The 23,321-nt window shown below is 49.0% G+C and overlaps 8 protein-coding genes across 8 annotated transcripts; 4 read left to right on the forward strand and 4 right to left on the reverse strand.

The window, feature by feature from the left end:
- Positions 1-370: 370 nt before the first annotated feature.
- PFICI_05212 (uncharacterized protein) lies at positions 371-2,347 on the reverse strand (the record flags this gene model as incomplete). The annotated part of the gene is made up of 1 exon (XM_007833793.1): positions 371-2,347. One exon carries the CDS (start codon positions 2,345-2,347, stop codon positions 371-373), a length of 1,977 nt encoding a protein of 658 aa, XP_007831984.1.
- Positions 2,348-6,631: 4,284 nt separating this feature from the next.
- On the reverse strand, positions 6,632-7,590 carry PFICI_05213 (uncharacterized protein; the record flags this gene model as incomplete). Its single annotated transcript, XM_007833794.1, has 3 exons — positions 6,632-6,903; positions 6,959-7,324; positions 7,428-7,590. 3 exons carry the CDS (start codon positions 7,588-7,590, stop codon positions 6,632-6,634), a joined length of 801 nt encoding a protein of 266 aa, XP_007831985.1.
- Positions 7,591-8,133: 543 nt separating this feature from the next.
- On the forward strand, positions 8,134-9,161 carry PFICI_05214 (uncharacterized protein; the record flags this gene model as incomplete). The annotated part of the gene is made up of 4 exons (XM_007833795.1): positions 8,134-8,143; positions 8,205-8,415; positions 8,488-9,060; positions 9,122-9,161. 4 exons carry the CDS (start codon positions 8,134-8,136, stop codon positions 9,159-9,161), a joined length of 834 nt encoding a protein of 277 aa, XP_007831986.1.
- Positions 9,162-9,718: 557 nt separating this feature from the next.
- On the forward strand, positions 9,719-11,612 carry PFICI_05215 (uncharacterized protein; the record flags this gene model as incomplete). The annotated part of the gene is made up of 5 exons (XM_007833796.1): positions 9,719-9,818; positions 9,878-9,939; positions 10,007-10,175; positions 10,221-11,140; positions 11,238-11,612. 5 exons carry the CDS (start codon positions 9,719-9,721, stop codon positions 11,610-11,612), a joined length of 1,626 nt encoding a protein of 541 aa, XP_007831987.1.
- Positions 11,613-11,677: 65 nt separating this feature from the next.
- Positions 11,678-14,665, reverse strand: PFICI_05216 (uncharacterized protein; the record flags this gene model as incomplete). The annotated part of the gene is made up of 1 exon (XM_007833797.1): positions 11,678-14,665. One exon carries the CDS (start codon positions 14,663-14,665, stop codon positions 11,678-11,680), a length of 2,988 nt encoding a protein of 995 aa, XP_007831988.1.
- A 2,999-nt stretch (positions 14,666-17,664) lies between these two features.
- Positions 17,665-18,342, reverse strand: PFICI_05217 (uncharacterized protein; the record flags this gene model as incomplete). The annotated part of the gene is made up of 3 exons (XM_007833798.1): positions 17,665-17,737; positions 17,791-18,140; positions 18,223-18,342. The coding sequence occupies 3 exons, from the start codon at positions 18,340-18,342 to the stop codon at positions 17,665-17,667; spliced, it is 543 nt and encodes a 180-aa protein (XP_007831989.1).
- A 1,383-nt stretch (positions 18,343-19,725) lies between these two features.
- PFICI_05218 (uncharacterized protein) lies at positions 19,726-22,096 on the forward strand (the record flags this gene model as incomplete). The annotated part of the gene is made up of 4 exons (XM_007833799.1): positions 19,726-19,967; positions 20,030-20,105; positions 20,164-20,528; positions 20,581-22,096. 4 exons carry the CDS (start codon positions 19,726-19,728, stop codon positions 22,094-22,096), a joined length of 2,199 nt encoding a protein of 732 aa, XP_007831990.1.
- An 891-nt stretch (positions 22,097-22,987) lies between these two features.
- PFICI_05219 (uncharacterized protein) lies at positions 22,988-23,206 on the forward strand (the record flags this gene model as incomplete). The annotated part of the gene is made up of 1 exon (XM_007833800.1): positions 22,988-23,206. The coding sequence occupies one exon, from the start codon at positions 22,988-22,990 to the stop codon at positions 23,204-23,206; it is 219 nt and encodes a 72-aa protein (XP_007831991.1).
- Between the last annotated feature and the right edge of the window lie 115 nt (positions 23,207-23,321).

Below are 23,321 nucleotides of genomic sequence, written 5' to 3' on the forward strand. Positions count from 1 at the left end.
GAAAAAGAGAAAAAGAGAAAAAGAGAAAAAAAAAACTATTAATCGCTTAAGCGTATTATTTAGTTAGAAACTTTTTCTTAAATTTTTTCCCAATAGAATTTCTATTATAAAAGCTTATAAAGTTAAAATATAACGCCAGATTTAACGCCAAACCGAATGCCCTTGATGCCTTTTGAATTCCATCCTAAACCGACGCTATTACCTCTTGATGCTTTGCTACCATGCGATGCGCTTTCTTTCTTTAGTCATCCGGACATGAATTGAGCCTGATTTTACCGTTCTAATGTCAAATATATAGCCTGACCGTGAAAGAAGATTGGAAAATATGCCCTAGAAGAGAAAATGTGACTTGTCAGTCGACGGCGTTGGATCATGACCCCACGACAAATAATGTTTCAATGATGCCGTCACAAATATCCTCGACGGTGGGCATCTTGCTGCGACCATAGAGCAGTTTGGTCATAACGTCGTCCCGCTTGCTGGCCACGCCGGTCTCGAGAAAAGCCTTTTCAGACTCGGAGAGCTCTCTCCTCTCTGTTTCCTTCCAGCGCTTTTCGGCTTCGGCACGGGCCTCACTCAAGATGGTCTCGGTATCTTCGGCCTCCCACAGATTGCACTTTGCACATTCTTGGCAGCGGCTGCCGTCGCCCTCGGGCCGGAAGTGCTGGCAGAAATGCTGATAGCCCTCGGTGCTGGAGCCAATGTCCTTGCGGCAGACATAGCACATCTTGTAGCCACATGGACAAGTGAGCTTGTTGCAGCCGGCATTCTTGACAAAGCTCGTATTGCAACGCGGACAGACGCGTTTAATGGCCATGGACATGGCCTGCTCTACCTGCGTGCGCAGCGCTACGAGGCTGGACTCGTGGCATATGTGAATGTCGGTCCACGCCTTTGAGCACGACATGCACGAGCAACGACCACAGGACGGGTTGCGGCAGATGAATTTGAGGCCCAGTCGACGCCGCTGATAACGGGAAATGGCAGCGCGAAACTGCATTCTCAATGTGCCGCGCAATGCAGTGGCACAAATAAAAAGGATACAAGTCATGACGAGGAGCACAAGAGGAAGCGAGACCGGAGACAGTACTATGCAGAGCAGTATCAGGACCAGGTTGGGAATGTTACTTGCGCGCAGCTTCAACCGCCTCTTGTTGATTGGTATAAACAGTTCGTCCACTTCGGCATAGCTGCAAAATGGACACCGAACGAGCGGAATATTGCTGGCAATAAGTTCGTGCTCGGCGAGACGCTGGTCCATCTTGTGAAGTATTTCGGCGCCGTTCTTTTGACCTTGCATGGCGCGATGGATATGCTCAGCCGAGATACAACCTGGACATTCTTCTGAAGATACTGCTGGGCAACGAAGTGTCCCTGTGGCCTTGTCAATACTGCGTATCCAGCCTTGGCCAAACACGGCTTCTGTTATGGAGTGTTGAACACATCGGAAGCAGACCATGTGGTCGTTAACATTGCATGTGGTGATTTCCTCAAATGTGACATCTCCATAGCAGCAAGCACACTCATATGTAGCTTCGCAAGCTTCTGCTTCTTCATTGTGAATCTTTGCAGCGAGCTCATGATCTTTTTCTTCTCTCATGGCCGCTTCGGTTCTCTTTAGTGGGATGATGAGTTCTTTGAATAACTCTCCATCTAGCTCGGCGTTGCCGGTTGATCGAATGGTCGGTAAAATGTGCCCCTGGCCGGAGGATTTCCATACGACGAGGGGGTGATGCTCTGCCTCGCCCGTCGTCACAGGCTTACGTCGGAAAAAGATTGACTGAAAGGTAAACTTCCACGACTTGGACGAGAGCTCCACCAAGGTCGGCCGGGCATCGAGGTAAGAGTAGTTTGATTCGGAAAGTACCGCTTCAATCGAAGACCGTGAGAGTCCCTTGAACTCGGTCTGGGCCAAGGTGCGGACCGCCTGTTGATAGTCCTTGCCTCGAAAAGTCTCGGTCTTTGGAACCCGCTGCTCTTCCTCCCCAGGCTCTGGTTCGCTGCGTAGCCTCCTCCGGCCCTTGACCCAGGCTGATGGATTTTTGAGCATCGCATCGGCGATTACGGCGACTCTTGACTCCTCGGAAAAGCTATAAAGCATCTCGCGAAAGACCTCAATCTGCACGTCAGGAAACACCCCAGCCAATATCTCCAGGCTGCTGTTCAGATCTAAAATCTCGCTTGGAAGGGGCGGTTGGAGCTGGAGCTGTAGCTGCGATTCGTCGGTGATGTAGAGCGATGTGGGATCGGGACTTGATGAGCGCTGTAGAGGCGCTGCGCCAGCAGTCAACTGCTCTCGGGACTTGGATTTTCGGGCGCGCCCAGAGGCGCCGCCGAACAAGAACATTTTGACTCGGAGGCCTCAGCCGAAGGTTTCGGTGTTCCGTAGTAGGTGCATGGTACACCTCTTTGGCCGCAGCTTATTGGCTTTATTTCTTCCGGAGTGGTGATGAAGAGATGGGACAGAAAAAGTCAGAAAGGCAGATGGGATCGAGGTTGTTGCAGGGCTAAATTGCAGAAGGAAGGCGCAAAGGAGAGTGCATCCCCTGTGCACTTTCCAATGGGCGCGTTAGAAGTGGGTCAGGATCCCAGCTCCACTAGCCGCGACCCAAGCCCACGGGTCCCGGTCTGCCGGGTAGGTTATAGGCGACTACTATACTATTCCCTACTGACTGCCTCGAACATATGATAAAAAAAAAGTGTCGCGTGGTCATATGAGTGTGTATGGCAAATCAATGGTGGTCGTTGCAAGGAGTGGTCAAGCATACGTAGTCTGTTGGGCTAGAAGCGGGGCACTGTTCTGCCGGACTCATAATCATATGGGGTATATCTCAAATACGAGCATAAGTGAGACACAACTATTATCAAATTGCCAATTGAACGTTGGTCAAACAGTGTCCAGGCCCTCCCAGAGACATCTGCTAAATCAAATGGTCACTGCGGGGCTGTTAGTGGGTGTCCCGAGGTCAAATGGGTGTGCTGTCGCCCGCGATTCATATCGGCAGTCAAAACGCAGAAAAATTCGAATTAATTCAAAACAAAGGCAAATCAACCAAATAAACATATTTTCCGGTTCAGACGGCAAAGATCTATGCTCCCGTAGTGTCGTTAGACACTGTGGAGTATGTACTCGGGCAGCAAAAACCAAAAAAAGGTTGGGCCCTACCCCGGATTCGAACCGGGGGCCACCTGCAATAATTATCGTGAGATAATGAGAATGTACAGATTCCCGAAGCAGGTATCATACCACTAGACCAGCAGGGCTAGAAACAAGCTGATTGGATGATTCTAGAGGTTCTGAATCGTCCTGGAGGTTGTTGAGGGATTTTGTAGTAATTTCCATATATATCCGTGGAATGGGGCGGCAAGGGGGAGGATATAGTTCCCCACAGAGTGGCTGGTGAGTGTGGCACTGTCAGGAAATACCAGGGAGGGGGTTGCCTAGGCTTTCTGTCCTTGGGTTGTTCTCAAAAGTTATTTTTTCTATTTATTGTTATTTTTTATTTTCTTATTTTTTCCTGCGAGAGATACCAGTTGTATGACTTCACAACCGACGTAGTCGCTTGACGGATCGATAATCATATCTGATCTTGTCCTCTGTGCGAAGATGGCTGTTCCTTGGTTGATCAAATATGTCATCTTCACCACTAACAACCGTATACATACCTTCACCCCAGGTCATACAGAAATCGTCGGGCCAAGGCTATGTTATACTGACCATCCGATCAACCAGCAACGCCGAGCTAGATGAGGAGTTACATGAATGCTGCAAAGATGTAATCCTCTCGCCACGTCAATTTGACATAAGTCCCAAGATATCCAGCAAGTGGTTTATGTACGTACGAGTCTCAGTTTTGGCCTCCGGCCAAAACTTTCGACTCTTTGCCCGTTGTGATTATTGCCAATATAATCCAGCTGCTACCAGTATCCTACGGGTAATAGCTTCAAAAAGCTGGATTTGAAGAGAGTTCCTCTGAACTCGGACCCTCGCGAGTATGGCTGCCACTATATAATTCGGACACCTGCGACCTCACACTTCAAGAAAGTAAGGCCCGACGGCTCATAATTGCGAAGTCTAATCGGAAGGCTCAGTGATCCTGCAAGGCGGTCCAGCAAGATATCCGTACATAGACCAAGACACGCCGTCTTTTTATATAGACATTTTTTTTTTATATATCGATTAAGCTCTACTAAGCTTATAATTGTTAGAGAGAATTGCTCTCTCCCTTATTTAATCTTTTTTTTTCTCCCTTTCTCCTCCTCTTTTTCACTTCCTTTATTTACTTTCTTTCTTTTATCTCTTTTCTTTCTTTCTTTTTTCTTTTTTTGTTCTTCTTTTTCCGTTTTTCTCTCTCTTTCTCTTTTCTCTCTCTTTCTCTTTTCTCTCTCTCTTTCTCTTTTCTCTTTGTCCTTTTTTTTTCTTTTCTCTTTTCTTCTTTTTCCAACCTGTAGGGTCCAACAATCTTGGATTTGTAATCCGTGATACTCCTCCATGGCTTTTGCTCCCGCAACTGAAAATGTTCACCTGAGTTGTTGCGATTCGAGCCCCGTAGCGAGCTCTCATTCCTTCCATCAGCACCCTAATTTGAAATTCCTCCATTCAATCAATAATTTGAGGATGTCTGAATTCGGCGTCGAAGACGCGCAGATCCAGAAGGAGCCCTGTCGGCGCGACCAAAGCCATCTGAGCTGGTTAATTTTGACACTGCTTCCACAGTGATGGTCGCTCAATCCAAATACAACTGCGTCAAATATGTGCTGTTTGTGATTGTACACGCCCCCATTCTAACTAAGGTCCAAGAATTAACCGAGTACTACCGCGTACTATATCGGCACAACCAAAACGCCTCCCTATAGCTTTCCCGAGGAGTCAAGAGTCGCCGTGATTGCCGATGAGATGCTAAATGTATCGATCATGGGAGTTACACGAAGGCTTCTTCCAAGCATCTTTACACCATTGCGAAAAAGTACCTACCAGAAGAATAACACATACTTGTGATCATGAACCTAGGTGAATTCAATGAGAACCTCACGGCCATGTCTGAAGAGACAATCGTTGATATTTTTAAATCATTCGTGAATTGGCACTTCACAGAGAGAGAGACAATGAGAAGTATATATGGCTGCGCGAAATCGAGAGGACCAGAACGCTCTATATCACCAACGAATCGCAGCTACAGCCACAGACACCCCTACTAAACGAGATTATAGATCTAAACAGCAGCCTGGAGATACTAGCCGGCGTGTTTCCAGACGTGCAGATTGAGGTCTTTCGCGAAATGCTCTATAGCTTCTCTGAGGAGTCGAGACTCGCTGTTGTCTGTCTTCCACACTGTTAAAGCAGGGAGGGCTTGGAGGGATCAGACTTTTGCAGATGCGCCGTTGTGACCAAAAATATCGGTAACCCGTATACGACCTCATTCACACCGCCTGGCATTACAATTGATGTCCAAGGGCGCAGGGAGACTGCACAACTGTGTCTAGCCGCGAACTTAGGCCGTAAATTCGATAGGGCTACCATTCAGGGCGCCAATCTATGGACGGGAATACCATGTAATTTTGTGTTTGAGGTGAAGGCAAACAAGGAATTACATCCTGTACCCTACGTCTGACACCTGCAGTGGGCCCATCCGACAATTTCAACGAACAGCCATCTATATCCTTGTTCGAAGGCCTATGATACGGTCAAGAGGATCCCCCAAGTCCTAGAAGGTACACGGTGGGAGAGAACTGACATCAATCTCAATTTCAAGGATTCACAGTCCGATCTTGATCAATGGAAAATATTGTCCACGACCATTTGCTTCAAATCATTCAATTTACCGATGTCGTATTCGCACAACCTGCTCCCACGCCTCTCCCGAGACCGTGTCCTCGGAAGGCAATGCGGCTTTTATGTTCAACATACACTCCTACCTATCTACCTCTCCAAGGGAATGACCTGCTTCTCCGCAACAGAGTAATTCTGATCCTCCGGATCTTGAATTGACATACGAAGAAAGGTTATGCTAATAGCTGCGACTTCTGCTGGTGGACGAAAAAGTTGAACGGGCAGAGGGCTGCCCGTCGAAAGTGCAAAGGCGGCAACATCAGGCAATATGATTTTTGTTGCGTATATTTGAATCGTCCATGTATTGGATACAATTAAGGACAACTGAGCAACCATTTCCGCTGTCAATATCGATATGTTGATATTTAAGAGGAGAGAGAGTTCTTCCGGCGTCATAGCTTTCATGATCAGTACAGCAGTTCTTTAATACCAAATATGGAGACGGTGGTGGAAATCAGCTGGAATTCAATATATACATATGATATCAGGGTAAGCATAAGGGAAGAAAATAGGAGAGAAACAGAAAATAAAGAAAAGAAATTTGGGAATATACGAAAAGAGAGACTTCGAATCTACAGTCAACTGTTATCACTACAACTTCATGATTCCGCAACCTTGCAGTGGGGGATATCATGATGGGCAAAGTTGATGGACCTTTGATTGGCCACTACGAGCACTTGCGCAGCGCTCTTGCTCATGGCTTCCGAGGAAATCGTCTTTTATGGGAATACATCTACCAAATCATCGCTAAATATCAACGTTACCATCTCCGAATGACACTAGCTACCGCGATGCTCAGGTTCAACGAGACATCTTCCACCATCTCGCAGTGAAATAAGCGCTACCACCGAGAAGAGCAAGGATTCCGAACCATGTGCCAGCAAGCTTGGTGAACAAATATTTCGCCTGTTTGTCAAGAGCCTGGCTTTCGTTGACACGTGGGAACTCTTCGGCCGGAGCCGACTTTCCAAGGAATTTGACCAATGGTGCCCAACCTTCCTTGACGTCCATGATCAACAGTCTATCCTGTGGCACCTCTCGGATCACAGATTCTTGAAAGGTCACGAGCAGTTCTATGCAAAATGTCAGTCAAAAACTCTGCCATCAGTACGTCGGCGTGCTGCTCACCAGGCCCATATTCTCCAGGCTTGCGTCCAGAGTCACGTAGGAGCTCATCGGCCTGAATCTGGAAAGCCCGCAGAATCTTGGGAATCCATCGGATACCCGGACTCGGGGCCGTCAGAATCGTAAAGTATCCCGGGACATGGCCTAGCAGGTTGCCGAAACTCTCCCACCACTTTTCGGGGTCTCGTGTGTTGAGGACAAACTTGGCCTCTGGGTACAACTCGACAAGCTCCGAGACGAAAAAGATACAGGGAATGTCGACCAGGCCGGAAAAGCCCTTGGTCGCTTCCTTGACGAGTTTCAGAGTGCGTTGTCTGTCGTGATCGACAAATTTGGCATCACAGGCCAGTCCCCATAACTTGACGCGAGCTTTGACCTTTGTTAGTCGCGTTTTTCCTATAGTACTAGTATATATTGCAACCGAGATTTTTCGTCATGTCTGCGGGTTGTTTGGGTAGAAAATGCAACGTACCGTCATCTCCACTCATCCAGATCTGCGTGCCACCATGGTAGATTGGACCGTCAACGAGCTTTGCCAATGCGAGCTGCAAGGAACTCGTTCCTGTCCTGGAGTACCCTGCACCTACGACCTGCAGGGTCGCGGCGGGATCCGGCTTTGAAAGAGCGCCGCCCATTGCACACAAGGTAAGGATATATGGGTAAGAAGTTGCCAATGTAGAGTAGGAGTTTGATGTATTCCCAGCTGAGTCTTTTTTTGCTTTCTCTCTCTCCCCCCTCCTTCACTCTTTCAGCTGGGAAAGGGGGAGATATTTTCTGATGGAGTTTCTCTTTTGACCATAACCCAGGCGGGCTTAGCTGCCAAACCTTAGATATGTATATCCATGTCCATGAACAAGGGGATATCTGCCCACAAAGATGGAATTTCCCCCCGCCCCCGATTGATTGATGGGACCCAGCATGGTGATCGATCATCCACATCCAGTAATCCCATTCCCCCTCCACCAATTTGAAAAGGGCAGGAAATGCCTCCATCGCCAACCCCAACCTCACATACGGGCGAAAGTCCCCGCCCAAACTTGGACGACGACGTCGATTCGGGAGATCTGAGCGACAGTTGCGCATCGAGTTCGTCTCAACAGTCTTGGCACAGAAATGCTCCGACGATTACAGATCAATATGGGTTTGTAGCCGAAGGGCGCCGAACTTACCATGGGTATATGGCCGGAAGTATGTAATCCGTCAAATTGCAATTTCATGTCTTGCAGCTATATAGTAACGGCACCTATAGCATATTCCCTACCCAACGATGGCGAGGAACAAGCCAGGCTGGATATGCAGCACGTTCTTTGGAAGATAGTCTTGGACGACGCCCTGGGCCTTGCGCCAGTATGCAACGAGGCCCCGGCATTTGTTCTCGACGTCGGGACGGGGACGGGCGCATGGGCCAACGAGTTTGCCGAGAGAAATCCAACCTCGGAAGTCATTGGTACAGATCTCAGGTGAGCGAGCCAGATCATTTCAAAAAAAAAAAAAAAACCAGGTGTTGTTGACTGACAGGAAACAATGCTCAGTCTCATTCAGCCATCCATTGCACCCAATGTGACTTTTGTTGTGGAGGACTCGGAGGAAGACGACTGGGTCTTTCCTCAGCTGTTCGACTATATCCACCTTCGCAGTATGCTGGTATCATTGAATGATGTGACCACAATACTCAGAAGAAGCCTCGACCATATGAATCCTGGAGCTTGGCTGGAGTTTCAGGATTCTTCCTGGGAGCTGCACAGCCCCAATGGCAGTCTAGAGGGTACAGCAATCCAACGATGGTCACAGTGCGTCCTCGAGGGTCTTGCTCGCAATGGCCATGATACGGTATTGAATCTGCAATCCCTAAAGTCCCATCTCGAGAGCGTCGGTTTCGTGGACGTGCAAGAAAAGACATTTCCAGTTCCGGGAAATGGATGGATGAAGCGCAAACCAAAGATGAAGCATCTGGGAATCTTCACTGGCAGCATCATAGTCCAGGCCCTGGACGCCTACCGCAAAGTCCTGGGCTTTGCTGGGCTCAGCGACGGTGAAATCGACGAGCTGATCGAGGCAGCCAAACTAGAAGTTGGGAATACCAATATCCATTTCTATCTCAGGATGTAAGTTGCTACACTTCTCGCCTCGACTGTACTCTTTTCGGCTTACAATTATCATGATTAGACATTGTGTATTCGGACGTAAACCGATCCCAGACAGCTGATTTTGGCAATTCGACCGTCCGATCTTGCATAGCTGCTGCAATGCAGAATATTTCGCTGGTCTCAAATGCATTAGTTCAAAATTATAGGGAAAAAAAAGCGAGGAAAAAAAAAAAATTTAATATGTCTCTAAATACGATTTAATCCAAGGCTGTATATAAAGTGCTATAGTTCAGATGCAAGTCCAACGTTTTATTACAGAGAACTGTAAACGTGAAATATAACCAATAGTTTGTAGGATCATGTTGATTTACAGAGATGGCTATTGGCGCTAGATTTTGGCTTCAGTGGCGCTTCTAGTTACTTGAGCTCTAGGCGGGCAGTGCCCTGAACGGGAGCTATAGACGGGACCTAAGAACGCTAGGTTGGGTACCTTGGTGTAATGACATGACCTACTACTCACCTCAGGTAGTGGCTGGCGTCAGTTGTGGCTCTTGACAAGAACCTCTACTAATCCACGCTACACCTTCGTCACACTCGATGCCTTTTTGATACTTTATCAGCACCTGCGACACCAGTCCACTTACACACCAGACGTCTCGAATCATGGATATCGATCATGGCTACCGAATCCGACATGTTTGAAGCTTTATTGAAAGCCTCGGGCCGAATCCGCGAGACAGACGATTCACCAAACGTGGTGAGCGAGCTGGCAAAATGTGTGCCGAGTTAAAACCTCAAACCCAGAGTTGATCAGTAACAGCTGACACCTTCCTAGCCCTCCCTCACAAATTCCAACTCGAGGATCTTCTTCGCAATGTCATAGCACCGGACCACTCGGTAAATATTCCATTAAAATCTCTGCATCTCTTCATTACACAGCCAAGCGAAAACTAATACTGCACAGGGCGACATTCAATTTCTGAGAGCACTGCTCGTGTGCTTGAAAAGTGACCAACTAGAGACTGGACTTGAGAATGATCAGCAAGTCTTTGACAAGATTGCAAGTCATGTCACAAAGAGCATCGCACCGATAGCTCCAGACTCTGACAGTAGTGAGCGATACCATTACTTGTGTGTGTGTATACCAAGGAGTTATGCATCTGACCTGTTTATAACAGCTTCTGTGAGATGGCAACCCATCGCCTCCAAGGGTGAGGTCGGACTAGCTATCCTGGAATCCCTACAAGGCACATACAAGGCAAAGCTGGACCCCAAGGTCCTTGTGGCCACAACGGCATTTACCAACCCGCAGGACCCATGGACGACACAGGCCGCAGGAACATTGGCGCAAACAATCCTGGCCGCGGCCCTAGATAGACCCGGCGCCAAAGAGACGCTCATCACCTCGACCATTCTGACGACCTTTCTGCGGCCTCTATTCTCCCGGTCTCGCCCCGCCACCGTCACGGCGTCAGGTCGCAAGGCCGAGTTTGTCGAGCCGGCACGGTACGCTGGCGCCGCGCCCGATGGCCCGACCGAGGCCGAGCTTAAACCGTGGAAGTATGCCCACGCCTACGCCGTGACCGTGTTTGCATGGGCCGTTGAACACGCGAATCAGGACTTGCTAGCGGCGCACTGGCACCTCTTCACTCCCGTGCTGCTGACGCTGCTCGATGAAGCTCGGACCGACGTCAAGGTGCGCGCCATGCGCATCTTCAGCGCCTTTTGGGCACGCTGCCCGCCCGGTCTCATGGCCAGGGTCGGTCTGGCCAACGTCTTTGAGCAGGCCATCTTTCCCGCCGTGCTCTTTCTGCCCACCCTGACCCCCGAGGACGAATCGATTCGGATACTAAATGTCGCGTATCCTGCTCTGTTCCAAATTGCCGGTTTGCCTTATCCCGAAAACGTTATCGGCGAGCCCGTGAAGCAGCCAGAGTTTACAGAAGCACAGAGGAAAATGCTGGATACAATCATTCGGCAAGGTCTACTGGTCGGGTATCACCACGCAAACGAGCACATTCGACTGACAGAGCTCTTCTGCAACAAAGCAACGTCTATTGTCAATGGCATGGGTATACTATCTGTGAAGCATCTCAAGGTTCGTTCCCACTTTACGTCATTACGCTCTACGCTATCAAACAACAAAAACGCTACAAAACTCCAAATGATGCAATGCTAACGACAACTCTACTCAGAACTTGCTTCCCATGGTGGCAGAAATCATGACGGAGCCCTTTGGCACCAAATATCCACCTGCTTTGCTTGCCGCTAATCAACTGATTCAGACCATTATGCGGTGCTGTTGGCCACGTATTGGTTGTTACGGCACCGAGATCATCCGCATCTTGACAACTTGTTACCTCCATATCGAGGATGAGGATTCATTCCCCAGCGGCTCCCCTAGCAAAGAGGATTTGAAAACTGCGCTGTCGAAGACAACTGGGATTCTCGCAAAGATCCTGGAAAATGAAATGGTTCTCCTCTCCGAGACCGTCTCTCCGCTGGTCGAGAAAGAGCCTCTGCTTGCGGATCTTTTCACGTCTGCCAAGATTCATCCTAGTGCTGCTTAGAGATATGGGTACTCCTCGAATGTAGCACTCAAGGGTGTTTGGAACGCATCTGCTACCGTCGAGTCCTAATCGACAGGCTGCTGTTTGAAAAGGCTCTTGCCTCTCAGCCACTTGCCGTAGGCCTTGTACCTCTTCTTGGGCAGATCCTCTTCCGTGACCGTTAAGGGATTATCACCAATCCTAAACAAGTCCCAGAATGCATTAACGTCCTCCTCTGGCACCGTGTTGTTATGATCTGCCAAACCGTCCGTCTGCCAGCTGCCGTTTAGATACTCTGTATACTCGGAAGCGTCGACATCGGCAGGTGCTTCGTTGGAGACGACCAAAGGTAGCGATTGCGGATGTGAAATGTAACGCTGATACTCGTCCGTGTCATGCGCATCAACGGAGGGGTTGAGCGATTCATGAACCATGCTCTTGAAAGTCCACTGCGCCGCCGTAGATTTCTCCTGTGGCGTCTGTTTGCGAGGCACCGCAGCATTGCCAGTGGTTTCCTTCATGATGCCCTGGGGTACCGTAGGCTTGCTATCTAGTGATACAGGCTGCAACCAGCGTTGAATGGAAATACCACGACTATTTGTGCGCTCAGCCGCGTGTGCATCTGCCTCATCTGCCTTGCCTTTGCGAGGAGTGTGGGGGTCGACAATGGTGACCTCCTTCTTGCTGGCATTTGATGTCTTCTTTCTCTCGTGGACTTCAGCGTCACTTTCGGTCCGGACGCGGAATGGACTGAGGTCATACCGGCCCTCCTGAGTAGATTTCAAAGGAATGTACTTGATGGTCGAGTTCATCTTGTAGGGGAACATTTTCAGGAATGACGACAGAGTCGACGGTCTGTAGTATTCTAGCCAGTAATCGTCGTAAAATGAAACTTGCTTGAGTTTGCCCGGACCCCTTGGCTCAACATAGTTGGGAAGCATGCGCTTCTGCAGGTATCTTGGAGTAAACCAGCGAATGTAGTGATGGGGAACCTTTTCGAGCCATGCCCTGGGGTCCGTGTGATGCAAGTAGTAATCCGTCGACAAATCCCACAGCATTGGCTGTCCCTGGGCGAATATGTAATTGCCCAAGAACAAGTTGTAGGCCTCTTGACGCTGGCTATCCAGGAAGGAGTTGTTATAGTAGCGTTTGAAGCTCTCAATCATGTCACGCGAGTGACTGGTCCATTGGTTGATTTTGCGGTAAGTCTCCATGGTATTTACCAGTTGAGATCCTCCATACTGCACAGCAATGGTGTCGCCGTGGTCATGGTACATGTGAGTAAAGAGATTGACGGCGTCCGTGTCATACTCGATCGAGGTGTCTTCAAGTATGCCGAGAGCATGGAGCTGATGACCGAGAGCACGCTTACCGATAACGAATTGTGCGGCATTGGTTCGGTCAAGACAGTCGATACAATTTGTTCTCGCCACGCCGTTTTGGACTTGAGTGGGCGAGATGACACCGTCTCCATTCTGGAAAAATCCCGTCGTGGTGACTACGTGCTCGGCAATGCTTTCTAGTGTGCCAATGACATCTTGGTCGCGACTCTTAGCAGCTCGACTCATGTCCCAATGTTTCTGGATGATCTGGTGTTCATCTGGCAAAAATTGGTTCAGGTAGTTGATGCAATTTGTGTACTCGTGGAGCAACTTTGACTCTCTGGGCGTTCTCTCTCTCGCCTTGACAAGATTCAGGACATATATGGGTGAGCCATATCTCTCGAAAAGATTATCGAAATGCAGTGCTGCAGCAGTATAGAAAGGATCCACGAGATTAAGCTCTATTGGCGGTTTGGGGGTAACACCAATGTTATCTTGCGTCCAGTAGAGGGGAATGCTGCCTCGATGTTGAACATACGAAGTATATTGAGGACTGGCAAAGAATTTGGGACCTGGCGAGTGGAATGACGTGGTAAGCGACTCTGACACGATTTGCTCCGTCTCAACATCATTCGCGACATATCCCACGTCATTTGCGCCTCTCTTGAGGAATCTGGCGCCGGCAAAGAAGCGAGATCTTCTTGCAATCACGGTGATATGAGCTGTCCGCCCGTATATCGACACAGCAGCTTGATCAATATAACCATGGACAATGGGCCGGCACCAATCAAACGGTTCATGCAGGGCTTCGTTGCCTGGCTCAAGCAAATGGTTGTTCCACACAAACATTGGATTGGGATCTTCATAGGTAGTTCCAGGCAAGCCATTTATAAGGGCAATTCGCTCCCTTGTAATGTTGTGCTGTAGGGTTCGGGTGATATCGTACGAGTAGCTATAGTAGAACGACCTTGTCAGATCCAAGTTGTTAAGAATGCCCAGAAAGCGCGACTCTTCCGTGTTGCGGATATCTGGTTTGAACTTGGGTGGCGTTAGTGGTATCAGTTCTGTGCCGTCAATCTGGTAAATGTAGTGGCCGCCAATCATGGCCACAGTACTCTTCTTGGTGATGAGCAGCATGTAGTACGGCCCAGTGAACTTGATAAAACCGAGGAGGCCCCACGTGGTACAGCGCTGCTTTATCCCGCCAGTGCCCTTGTTGCCATCGTCAATAGTATCCAAGATGCCGGCCATCTCCTTCTGACTGTATACAATCTTCTCGTCGACAATGTTCAGGTCCGAGTCGTGAGTGTTGCGATCAATCTTGAGGATGCGGTACCGCTTCTCCGTCACATCTCCGCCTACGATATAGTACCGGCTGGCTGTCTCGTAAAGCGTAAACTTGTGCATCTTGTAAAACGACCGCGCTTGGGTCTGTTCGTCTTCTTGCGGCATATCTTCTCTCGAGGGGTCGGGACTGCGAGTGCGGACAAAGGGCTGGGCTACGGCAGGTTCTTCGTCGGTGTCATCCTCGACGGTGCGTTTTTGGGTCTGAACCTTCTGCGCCAGGGTCTCGCTGCTAGTATTGTTCTGCAAAAGAGGAAAGACGGGCTCGGGGGACGACTCTCGTTCGCCCAAGTACACGGCATCGCTGCCAGCGCTGTGGGAAGGGCCGCCAGGGCCGTCGGGGTGACCGTTGTTCTGGCTAGTGTTGGCCTTGGAGGTGCCGAATTCAGCAGAATCCCCAGCCGTCATTGTTTCTGCTTCTGCTGCTTCAAAATTCATTGGGCCGGAGGGACCAAGCAACAACTTGGAGGAACTGGGCTGTTACGCAACAGAATACTAGCTAGGACGACGGGTCATTTGATCGACAAACGCGCTCTTCAATGGCAACAGTGTGGAATTGGCGGACCCCGCCCGGCATGAGAGTCTGTTGTCTCGCTTTGTCTGGCGCCTTGGAGGTGGAGGGGGCAAGGCCAAACTACAGTGATTAGAAGCGCAATCGTCTCCGCGGCCGTGCTTGTGTTTCCCCAAGTCGAAAGGTGGGTTGGAGATGGAATTATCATGTTCAGATCTTCAGGCGTTCCTTTCATGGACATGTGCCTCCCACCTAAACCTAGTATGTAGTAACTATTTGGCATGGTGGGGATGCACTTGGAGCCAGTAACTTCCTGCTTGTCCCGCAGCTTGAGGACCCTGGGAAAACCGTCATACCTAGTACATTACTTGTGGGCCTTTCACCTCCTGTAAGTCACAGCATGTACTGTATTATACTTTGTATGTATGTAGGTCTGAATTCAAAGTCTTTAAAGCCCTGGACAAAAGTATCATCTAAGAATCAAGTAACTTGGCAATATATTCGACATTGGCAGGTAGCTTACAGAACAATCTTTTCAAAAAATAAGTTGCCTGGTTTCATTACGCCTATCATAACGCAACTGTGGTTGCACACGTAGGCACATGCCCAAAAACAGACATCCAAAGCATTTCAAATATCACTTGTCATATTTTATGCAATGGCACGTCTGATTATCATAGACTCCTAGGACCTCGAGGCAATCATGTGGAATCCGAACCCCCTCTCCTCTGCAGACGTATGTTGCCGAACCAGTCATGGCTCATTTTTGAGAATAAAATTAGTATAAATGAAAATATAGCACGTTCCGGTCAAAATTGGTATTACACTACAGAAAATTCAAGACAGATTGCCACCTTTAATATTGTAATATGAAGATAGCAACTAAAATGCTTCAATGTGTAAGAAACCTCCAAGTAACAGTGCTAGCCAACGTTATCCCTCGTCATCGTATATAAATGGCTGGCAGGACTTGCTTCAGAAGGAATTGGTCTGCCGAGATGGGCACCCTGCATATAGTATCTGGGTTGCCTCTTTTCAAGGCATGCAATGACCCTTTGTATAAGGGCTTGGCTCCTTTGGTTTTACTGCAGTTTGCACAGTCTCACAAGTTCTAGGCAATTCCATGCGGAAAGAGGTTACTATGCTTCTGACTGGTAACCAGATTCACCCGAGGGCGACCTGCCAAAATACTAACTGCGGAATTTACTCAGTTGAGCCAGCCGTGAGTGATTGACTGATTACAATACAATAATCTAGGCATAATCATGTTTGGACTGGGTAATGAGACAACCCGCTCTACCTTCGAGTCATCAATGGTGAGGGGTGAAATATAAGGTATGCAAAGACATGATTCAACTCAGAAATCCAAAGTAAATCTTTTGCTCCTAAAGGTCGGCTCACTGTTGGTGAAACGCCAAAGTAAAACCGATACTCTCAGAACGGAGCCTCATACGTCATTCTCCGACCCTACAGCATACGTCATTGAAGCATTTCGAGATGTATCCTTGATAGACCTGACGACTTCTGGTATGCATGTTCTTCAGTAACACGACATTGCCGGACAGCATCACAATCAATCTTGTTCCATAATAGGCATCATTTTGAGGATGGCCAGGCACTTGTCTCCAAGCACTTGCACATCTAATAACCCAGAAGTTTCTATAACATTGTCCAATGATCTTGAGACAACTGCCTTGTAAGACCCCTTGTAAGACTGAGAGAATTCGCCTTGAGGCTGTTCGAGCGGCTCTTGTAGCATAACCGAGGTGTGCTACTCAATGGTAGGCAGAGAACTTTTGAGGCTCCAGGGGTATCTTGAGCATTATGAGCATGTACAACATGAAAGCTGTATTTGTCAAAGATGACGCTATCTGCTTCAAGTTTAAACAGATCTTGATTCAGGCCGCATTATTCAAACAGTTGTAGTATCACGTGGTTCACCTGAACATGACTGCAAATGGCCGTGAGGAAGTTCTTCGGCTCCCTAGTAAGGACGTTCGAGAGTATAAGATCTGGCAGAGCAGTCACACCAAGGAAACCTGCCTTGTCAAATGCCAACATTAAATTTGGGAACGTCAATGCTTATCTCAAATCTATCAAATGCAGGAGAAGGACCAAGTAGACTCTAGCGATGCCGACACCAGAAGTGCCAGTAACTAGATATACTTACCATCATTTTGAGTACTCAACAACATGGCGAAAGAGGATATCAACGAAATAAACACGACAGCCCAGAGCGACGTAAGCGTCCCTGTTTGAGTATATCTTGCACTTGGGACATCAGCTGAAGCCGGATCAGTCTGCTAGTCACTCCGGACGAAACAATCAAGATGAAAGTCAAATCGAGCAGTTGACGGAGGGAAAAGTGCAGAAACGCCTTGATGAGCGCATCTCTACCAAGTGTCGCAATCAACCTAGCAGCTTGGTTTCCCCTGGGACTGATCGTGCAATATCGCCGCCACCCGCAACCTTGGCTTCTGTTGGTGCGGCAGCGGTGGTAAGCTCCAGTGATGATGTCGATAACAAACGCCCGTGGACGAGACGTCAACAAACGCTCGAGAACAATGGTCATGTCCAGCGGCAGACACCATACAGCGATTCAGCAATGTCGACGTATACTAATCAGCGAATGAGCGAAGAACCATTTCATGGCCTCAGGCACAGCTTTCGGTCGAGCTCTAATGAGTATGACGAGGAAGAAGGGAGTCATTAGATATGCTCAAATTATTTCTTATTTACTCGCGATGAACACCGAGTCTGCTACAGGGTGTCATGATTCTTTGGAGGGTATTCTGTTGGGAGCGAGTTAACGCTAGTATCCAAGCTATTGCTGAACCGAAAATTGACGGAGATCGAGGGAGAGGACGGTTTCGTAGCACATTCACAGGCTGAAAAATCAGAGACCGACTACTGCGTGTTCCAAAGGGTCCCGTTGTGCTTCCCAAGCAAGCCAGTCTGACCTCGTAGTACTATAAAAATTATTAACCATCAGAAAAGTGTCAAGTTAACATGATCGACTTACGGCAAGAGGCCCATTGCGTTCACCTTCCAGATGCCCAACGCCAGTGCTACGACTTGCATTGCCACATAAGAAAGCTTTGCTTGCAGCATTTTCCCCTTGTTGCCATCACTCTCGAAACGCTCAAATGCCTGATTTGTTCCTAGTATTCCCATGATGGGGTTCTTGAATGCCATAAAGACCATCATGATGCTAAAGATTTGTAAAGAGTTGCCCGACATGTACATCATGATTGCCGTCATGGGAAGCTGCTTGACAGGTGCCAGAGCAACTTCCCAAGCCTTCTTGAGCTTAAGCGTATCCGTTTCCTCTTGAGTGGGCGGTGTTCTGGCAGGAGTCTTGCTTGCTTGTTTCTATCTTGCCTATCAGCGATGTTGACCCAGGAGGAGCGCAACGACTGCCGAGTCGCAGCCCGGTGAGAAAGTCACCACGAACCTTGTTGCCAACAGCCTGCGATGCGAACCCCGGCGGATCAGGGATACCGGCGTTCTTGGACTTGGCCGGTGGTGGGTTGGTGAGATCGGCGACCCATGTAGGCACTGTCGTTGCTGCCATTGTAGATGAAAATTACTCGACAACGAAGTGGCTTGTCGGTGCGTTTGAAGCTGCGGAAGCCGAAAGATTGGATCGGAATAGATTGAGAGCGTGAGGGTGAGTTTGGACGACGAGGCTGACACAGTCGAGAGCACCAAGTGGCAGATCTGAAGTCAATCAAAGCAGCATCCAGTAGTAGGTAACAGGCAAGGCAGCTTGCGTGGTAGTCAGGCCAAGCGCAAGCTGTCAAGCACCAGCGGGACGGGAGACCGCCCACGTTTTTCCCCACCGGGGTCGCGGCCCACAGTAAAGAGCCGCTCGCCGCCGCCTGTAATGGTTGTTCTCGACCCTCTGGCATGCTGCTGAGCCGTGCACGCTAGTGAGCATCCCAGCTGTCCAGAGAGGAGCCAGAGGGCCCAAGCAGCAGCCGAAGCATTGCAGGGATTCACTGACAAAGCAGGTCCAAGTTGTTTCCTGTGAGATTTCGCGTGGGTAGATGAACGGGGCCCTCAGGGGGTCGGAATCAACGGCCGTCTTTGGTGGAGCGCGACATCTCCGGCATTCATTCAATGACTTTCCAATAATTCAACATTGTAATAACCAGGACAATTGCTTCTCACAACACCAAAAGGGAGAGCGCTTGCTACCCGCGCTCCAACCAAGATATTTCTGCCGCCGAGCCATCCGATAATTGCGACTGCTGGGGCATCTCCAAGTGCCACGCATTGCGACGACGTCCCCAAGTCCCCTTCACCCCTCCATTGAAGGTCCAGAAGCTGTTTTCGATTGGACAAACTTGCATCTACAAAGGCTGGTTGGCTCCTCCTCATCACAGGGTGTTGTTGGTCGGCAGAAGCTGGACACCAGTTACACATTACCTTGTTCCTCGTCGCTAGCCGCATTCGAAGACCCTCCTCCGATCGAGTGCTCAGCTGGCTTGCGCCCCCGGCAAGACTCACACCAAGCACCCGAGACACGACGGGAACGTTGTGAAGCAGGAAAGAAACCTTGACAGCTGCGTAGCTTAAGGTCGTCAAAACTACACCACCACTACCACCACCAGCAGTAGCAGCAGCACCACCACCACCATGGCGACCGCTCAAGGTGGCGGAGACTCGAAGCTCTTCGCTCGGGTAAGCAATCCTCCTAATTCACTCCTCCCGAGACATTCGACGACGCCGCTCTGCATCATGCAACCTCGTTCATACATCACCCCATAATGCCCGCAATCCAACCTGATCTGCCCCTGCACATCTTTCACTCTTGATCTACAGCGACGAGTTTCCCCCAGACTGTGTCGTTGTATACTCGTACGACCAGCGCCGAGCTGGTTTCACGGTTCACCTATCCCACGACACTTCACCATGATTCTTTCCTCCCCACAACGCTCAATATATCGCAATCATGTTTCTCGCATACGCCGCAGCGCCGACTTATTACTCACGTCCTTTGACAATGCAGGGCAAGGTGGCCGAGTTGCGCCTCGAACTCAATAGTGGGAGCAAGAAGGATAAGAACTTCACCCAGAAGAAGATCGCACTCAAGAAGATTGTCGCAAATATGACCATGAGCAACAACGAGATGGTCTCGCTATTTCCAGACATTATCGCATGCATGCATATACAGAGCTTGGAGATCAAGAAGATGTGAGAGTCGTCCACCTTATACATGCGCTTCAGAGAATTGGAAGACTAATAGACGAGTGCAGGTGCTTTTTGTTTTTGGTCAACTATTCGAGAATGAAGCCAGAGATCGCAGTCAAGGCGATACCAGTCTTGGAACAGGTGAATATCCAATGCTTCCGCATGGCGCCAATGTGCTGCGCTGACACATGCTGTTCAGGATATGCAAGATACGAATCCACTGGTCAGGGCGCTGGCACTCCGAACCATGTCGTATGTTCACGTGAAAGAGTTTGTCGAAGCCACGGTTCCTCTGGTGAAGCATCTTCTCAGAGATTCGGATCCATATGTGCGGAAAACAGCTGCTTTCTGTGTCTCAAAACTCTATGATCACGATAGACATATGGTTGAAAGATCTGACTTGATAGAACGGCTCAACTCATTGCTCAGGGATGATAATCCCACCGTCGTAGCCAGCGCACTCGCTGGACTAATGGACATATGGGAAAGGAGTGATGCTATCAAGCTCACAATCGACTATAATAATGCATCAAAAATGGTTGCCATTCTGGCGGACTGCTCTGAGTAAGTTTTTTTCTGTAGACCAAAGCAGAGTGTAATAGCTGATTATTTGCAGATGGGGCCAAACGTACATCTTGGAGGCGCTCATGTCGTATGTTCCTCAAGACAGCGCTGAAGCCACACTTTTGGCAGAAAGAATCGCTCCTCGACTCTCACATTCCAATTCAGCAGTCGTTTTGACGTGCATTCGTGTAATTCTCTATCTGATGAATTATATTGCCGACGAAAAGCATGTTTCTGCACTATGCCGGAAACTTTCGCCACCGCTGGTGACACTTCTAGCAAAAGGTCCCGAGGTACAATACCTTGCCCTCCGAAATGCACTGCTCATATTGCAAAGGAGACCCGACATCTTGAGGAATGATATCCGCGTATTCTTCTGCAAGTACAATGACCCGATCTATGTCAAGGTCACGAAGCTTGAGCTCATCTTCATGCTTGCAACTGAGAAGAACATTGACGAGGTCCTGACGGAACTACGTGAATATGCTACCGAGGTGGACGTTCACTTTGTGCGGAAAGCAGTGCGCGCCATCGGAAAGCTGGCCATTAAGATTGAGCCTGCTGCGCGGAGGTGCATTAATCTGCTCCTTGAGCTCGTCGCCACAAAGGTCCCATACATCGTACAAGAGGCGACTGTGGTGATCCGAAACATCTTCAGGAAATATCCCAACCAATACGAATCCATTATTGGAACACTTTGCGAGCATCTAGACTCGCTCGACGAGCCTGAAGCCAAGGCGGCCATGGTATGGGTGATAGGACAATACGCGGATCGCATCGAAAACTCGGACGCGCTTCTCGAGGATTTCCTGTACTCCTTTGCCGAGGAGCCTGTTGAGGTTCAACTCGCTCTGCTCACCGCAACTGTCAAGCTCTTCATTCAACGACCAACCAAGGGCCAGGATCTTGTTCCAAAGGTTCTCAAGTGGGCGACTGAGGAGACTGATAATCCAGATCTCCGCGACCGGGCATACATGTACTGGCGTTTGCTGTCGACCGACATGAACGTTGCCAAGACAATTGTCATGGGTGAGAAGCCTGCCATTACAGCCGAGTCCGAGAAGCTGGATCCACAAACCCTGGAAGAAATGTGCCTCAATGTTGGCACACTTGCAACAATCTATCTCAAACCAGTGCAGACAGTCTTCAGATCGGCCAGGCCAAGGAAATTACAAGACAGCCCTGCTCTGCAGAAGCATACCTTGCCGACATCTCAAAATCTGCCTCGTTTCGAGAACCAGAAGCACCTCAGCATGTTCGGCAAGGGTGACCAGCCAGCAGTCGTGCGGACGAATCCCAACGGCGGCTTGGCTGGATTTGACAACAATTTCAATGGCCAGCCAGGTCAGAATGGCCAGAATGGCGACATGGCTCAAGCAACTAATGATGCCGATGCTTTCTTTGCTGGAATTGGTTCCCAGCAGATGGCGGCCATGAATATTCACGAGGCGAGCGATGCTTTTGGAGGCAGTAACGGTACAGAGGCTGGTTACGTGGTAAATCAATACGCGCCACAACAGGTCATGATGCCTGCACAAGACTCCAATGGCGATTTATTAATATTGTAAATTGTAATAAAATACAGAGATTGTCATTCTGATTTACACAAATAGCGTCCTGTTATCCGTGCTCCAGAAATGCCCTGTTCATGCTTGAAGTAAGGAATTCGCTCCGGAGGAAACTGGTCATTGCATGATTGACTGCTAATATCCAGTCACTTGCATTTCAGCATCATCAACACTATTGCAGATGACATTTAATACAAGAAAGAACATTAGTTGAAGTTGGGAAAAGCAGAAGAAGCAAGTTCATATGAATTTCCAATCAAGACTGGTAAGTGCATGCTGCATTTGCTACACATCTATAATGGATGTGCTATTATCGAGTTACCTCGGTGACATAATGTCTCAGCTAGCGCTTAATTTGACTTCACGGCTGAACCTCCACAGATGACTCAAGTAAAGACCGAACTTTTCCAAACAAGCCTTTTACTTCAATATATTTCAAACTACTCTGCCACCTGAAGCGATTATAACCAAAGGCTCTTAGTGCTTGTTCAGATACCTTGTCTGTTCCAGTTGATCATCGCAAAGAACTACTCTTGTCAGCAGTCCCAAGCAAGAGTGAAATCATGGCGCTGTCTAGTCCACGATTGGTCGAATACTGTGCCAACACAACCTTTGTCCTTGGAGTCTTACCGACACTGATTGGGATCAATGCCATTCTCCGCCCAGCGTCGGCCTTGTCTCGTAAGCATACTCTGCATTTTTCTGATGTGATGCCGCGGTTGTTTTTCCATCTCAGCCTCAGCACGACCCAGAGGCCTCGAAAGAAAAGAAGGAGGAATGAGAAGAAACATGCTGACTTTGTACACTTTTGTCATTACTGGGGAAACAGTACTAGGATTCTCTGCACCTCCACAGCCCGAGGGTCAGAAGCTGTCGCGGTCTCTCCTGCGCATGTACGGCGGCCGCGACATTGGGCTTGGCCTCATGATGGTGGTGGTCTGGGCCCGCGGTGACCGCCGCACCCTTGGTCTTACCATGCTAGCCTCGCTGCCGATTGCCATTGTCGACGGCTTCGTGAGCCGGGACCAGATCGGCGGCGGCGAGTGGGGCCATTGGGTGTTTGTCGGCGTTGGGGCCGGCTTGGCGGCCGGATTATTGGAGTGGTTCTAACGTCGAATACCCGATGACCCCATGGTTTTGAATGGAGGTTTTGGAATGATCTGGTTGAATTTACTCTTCTCTCCACTCAATGATGGAATTTTTTTAATTTGTGTAATATTAGTTT

The sequence above is a fragment of the Pestalotiopsis fici genome, assembly GCF_000516985.1.
Source record: "Pestalotiopsis fici W106-1 unplaced genomic scaffold PFICI_Scf_3, whole genome shotgun sequence".
Lineage (NCBI taxonomy): Eukaryota > Fungi > Ascomycota > Sordariomycetes > Amphisphaeriales > Sporocadaceae > Pestalotiopsis > Pestalotiopsis fici.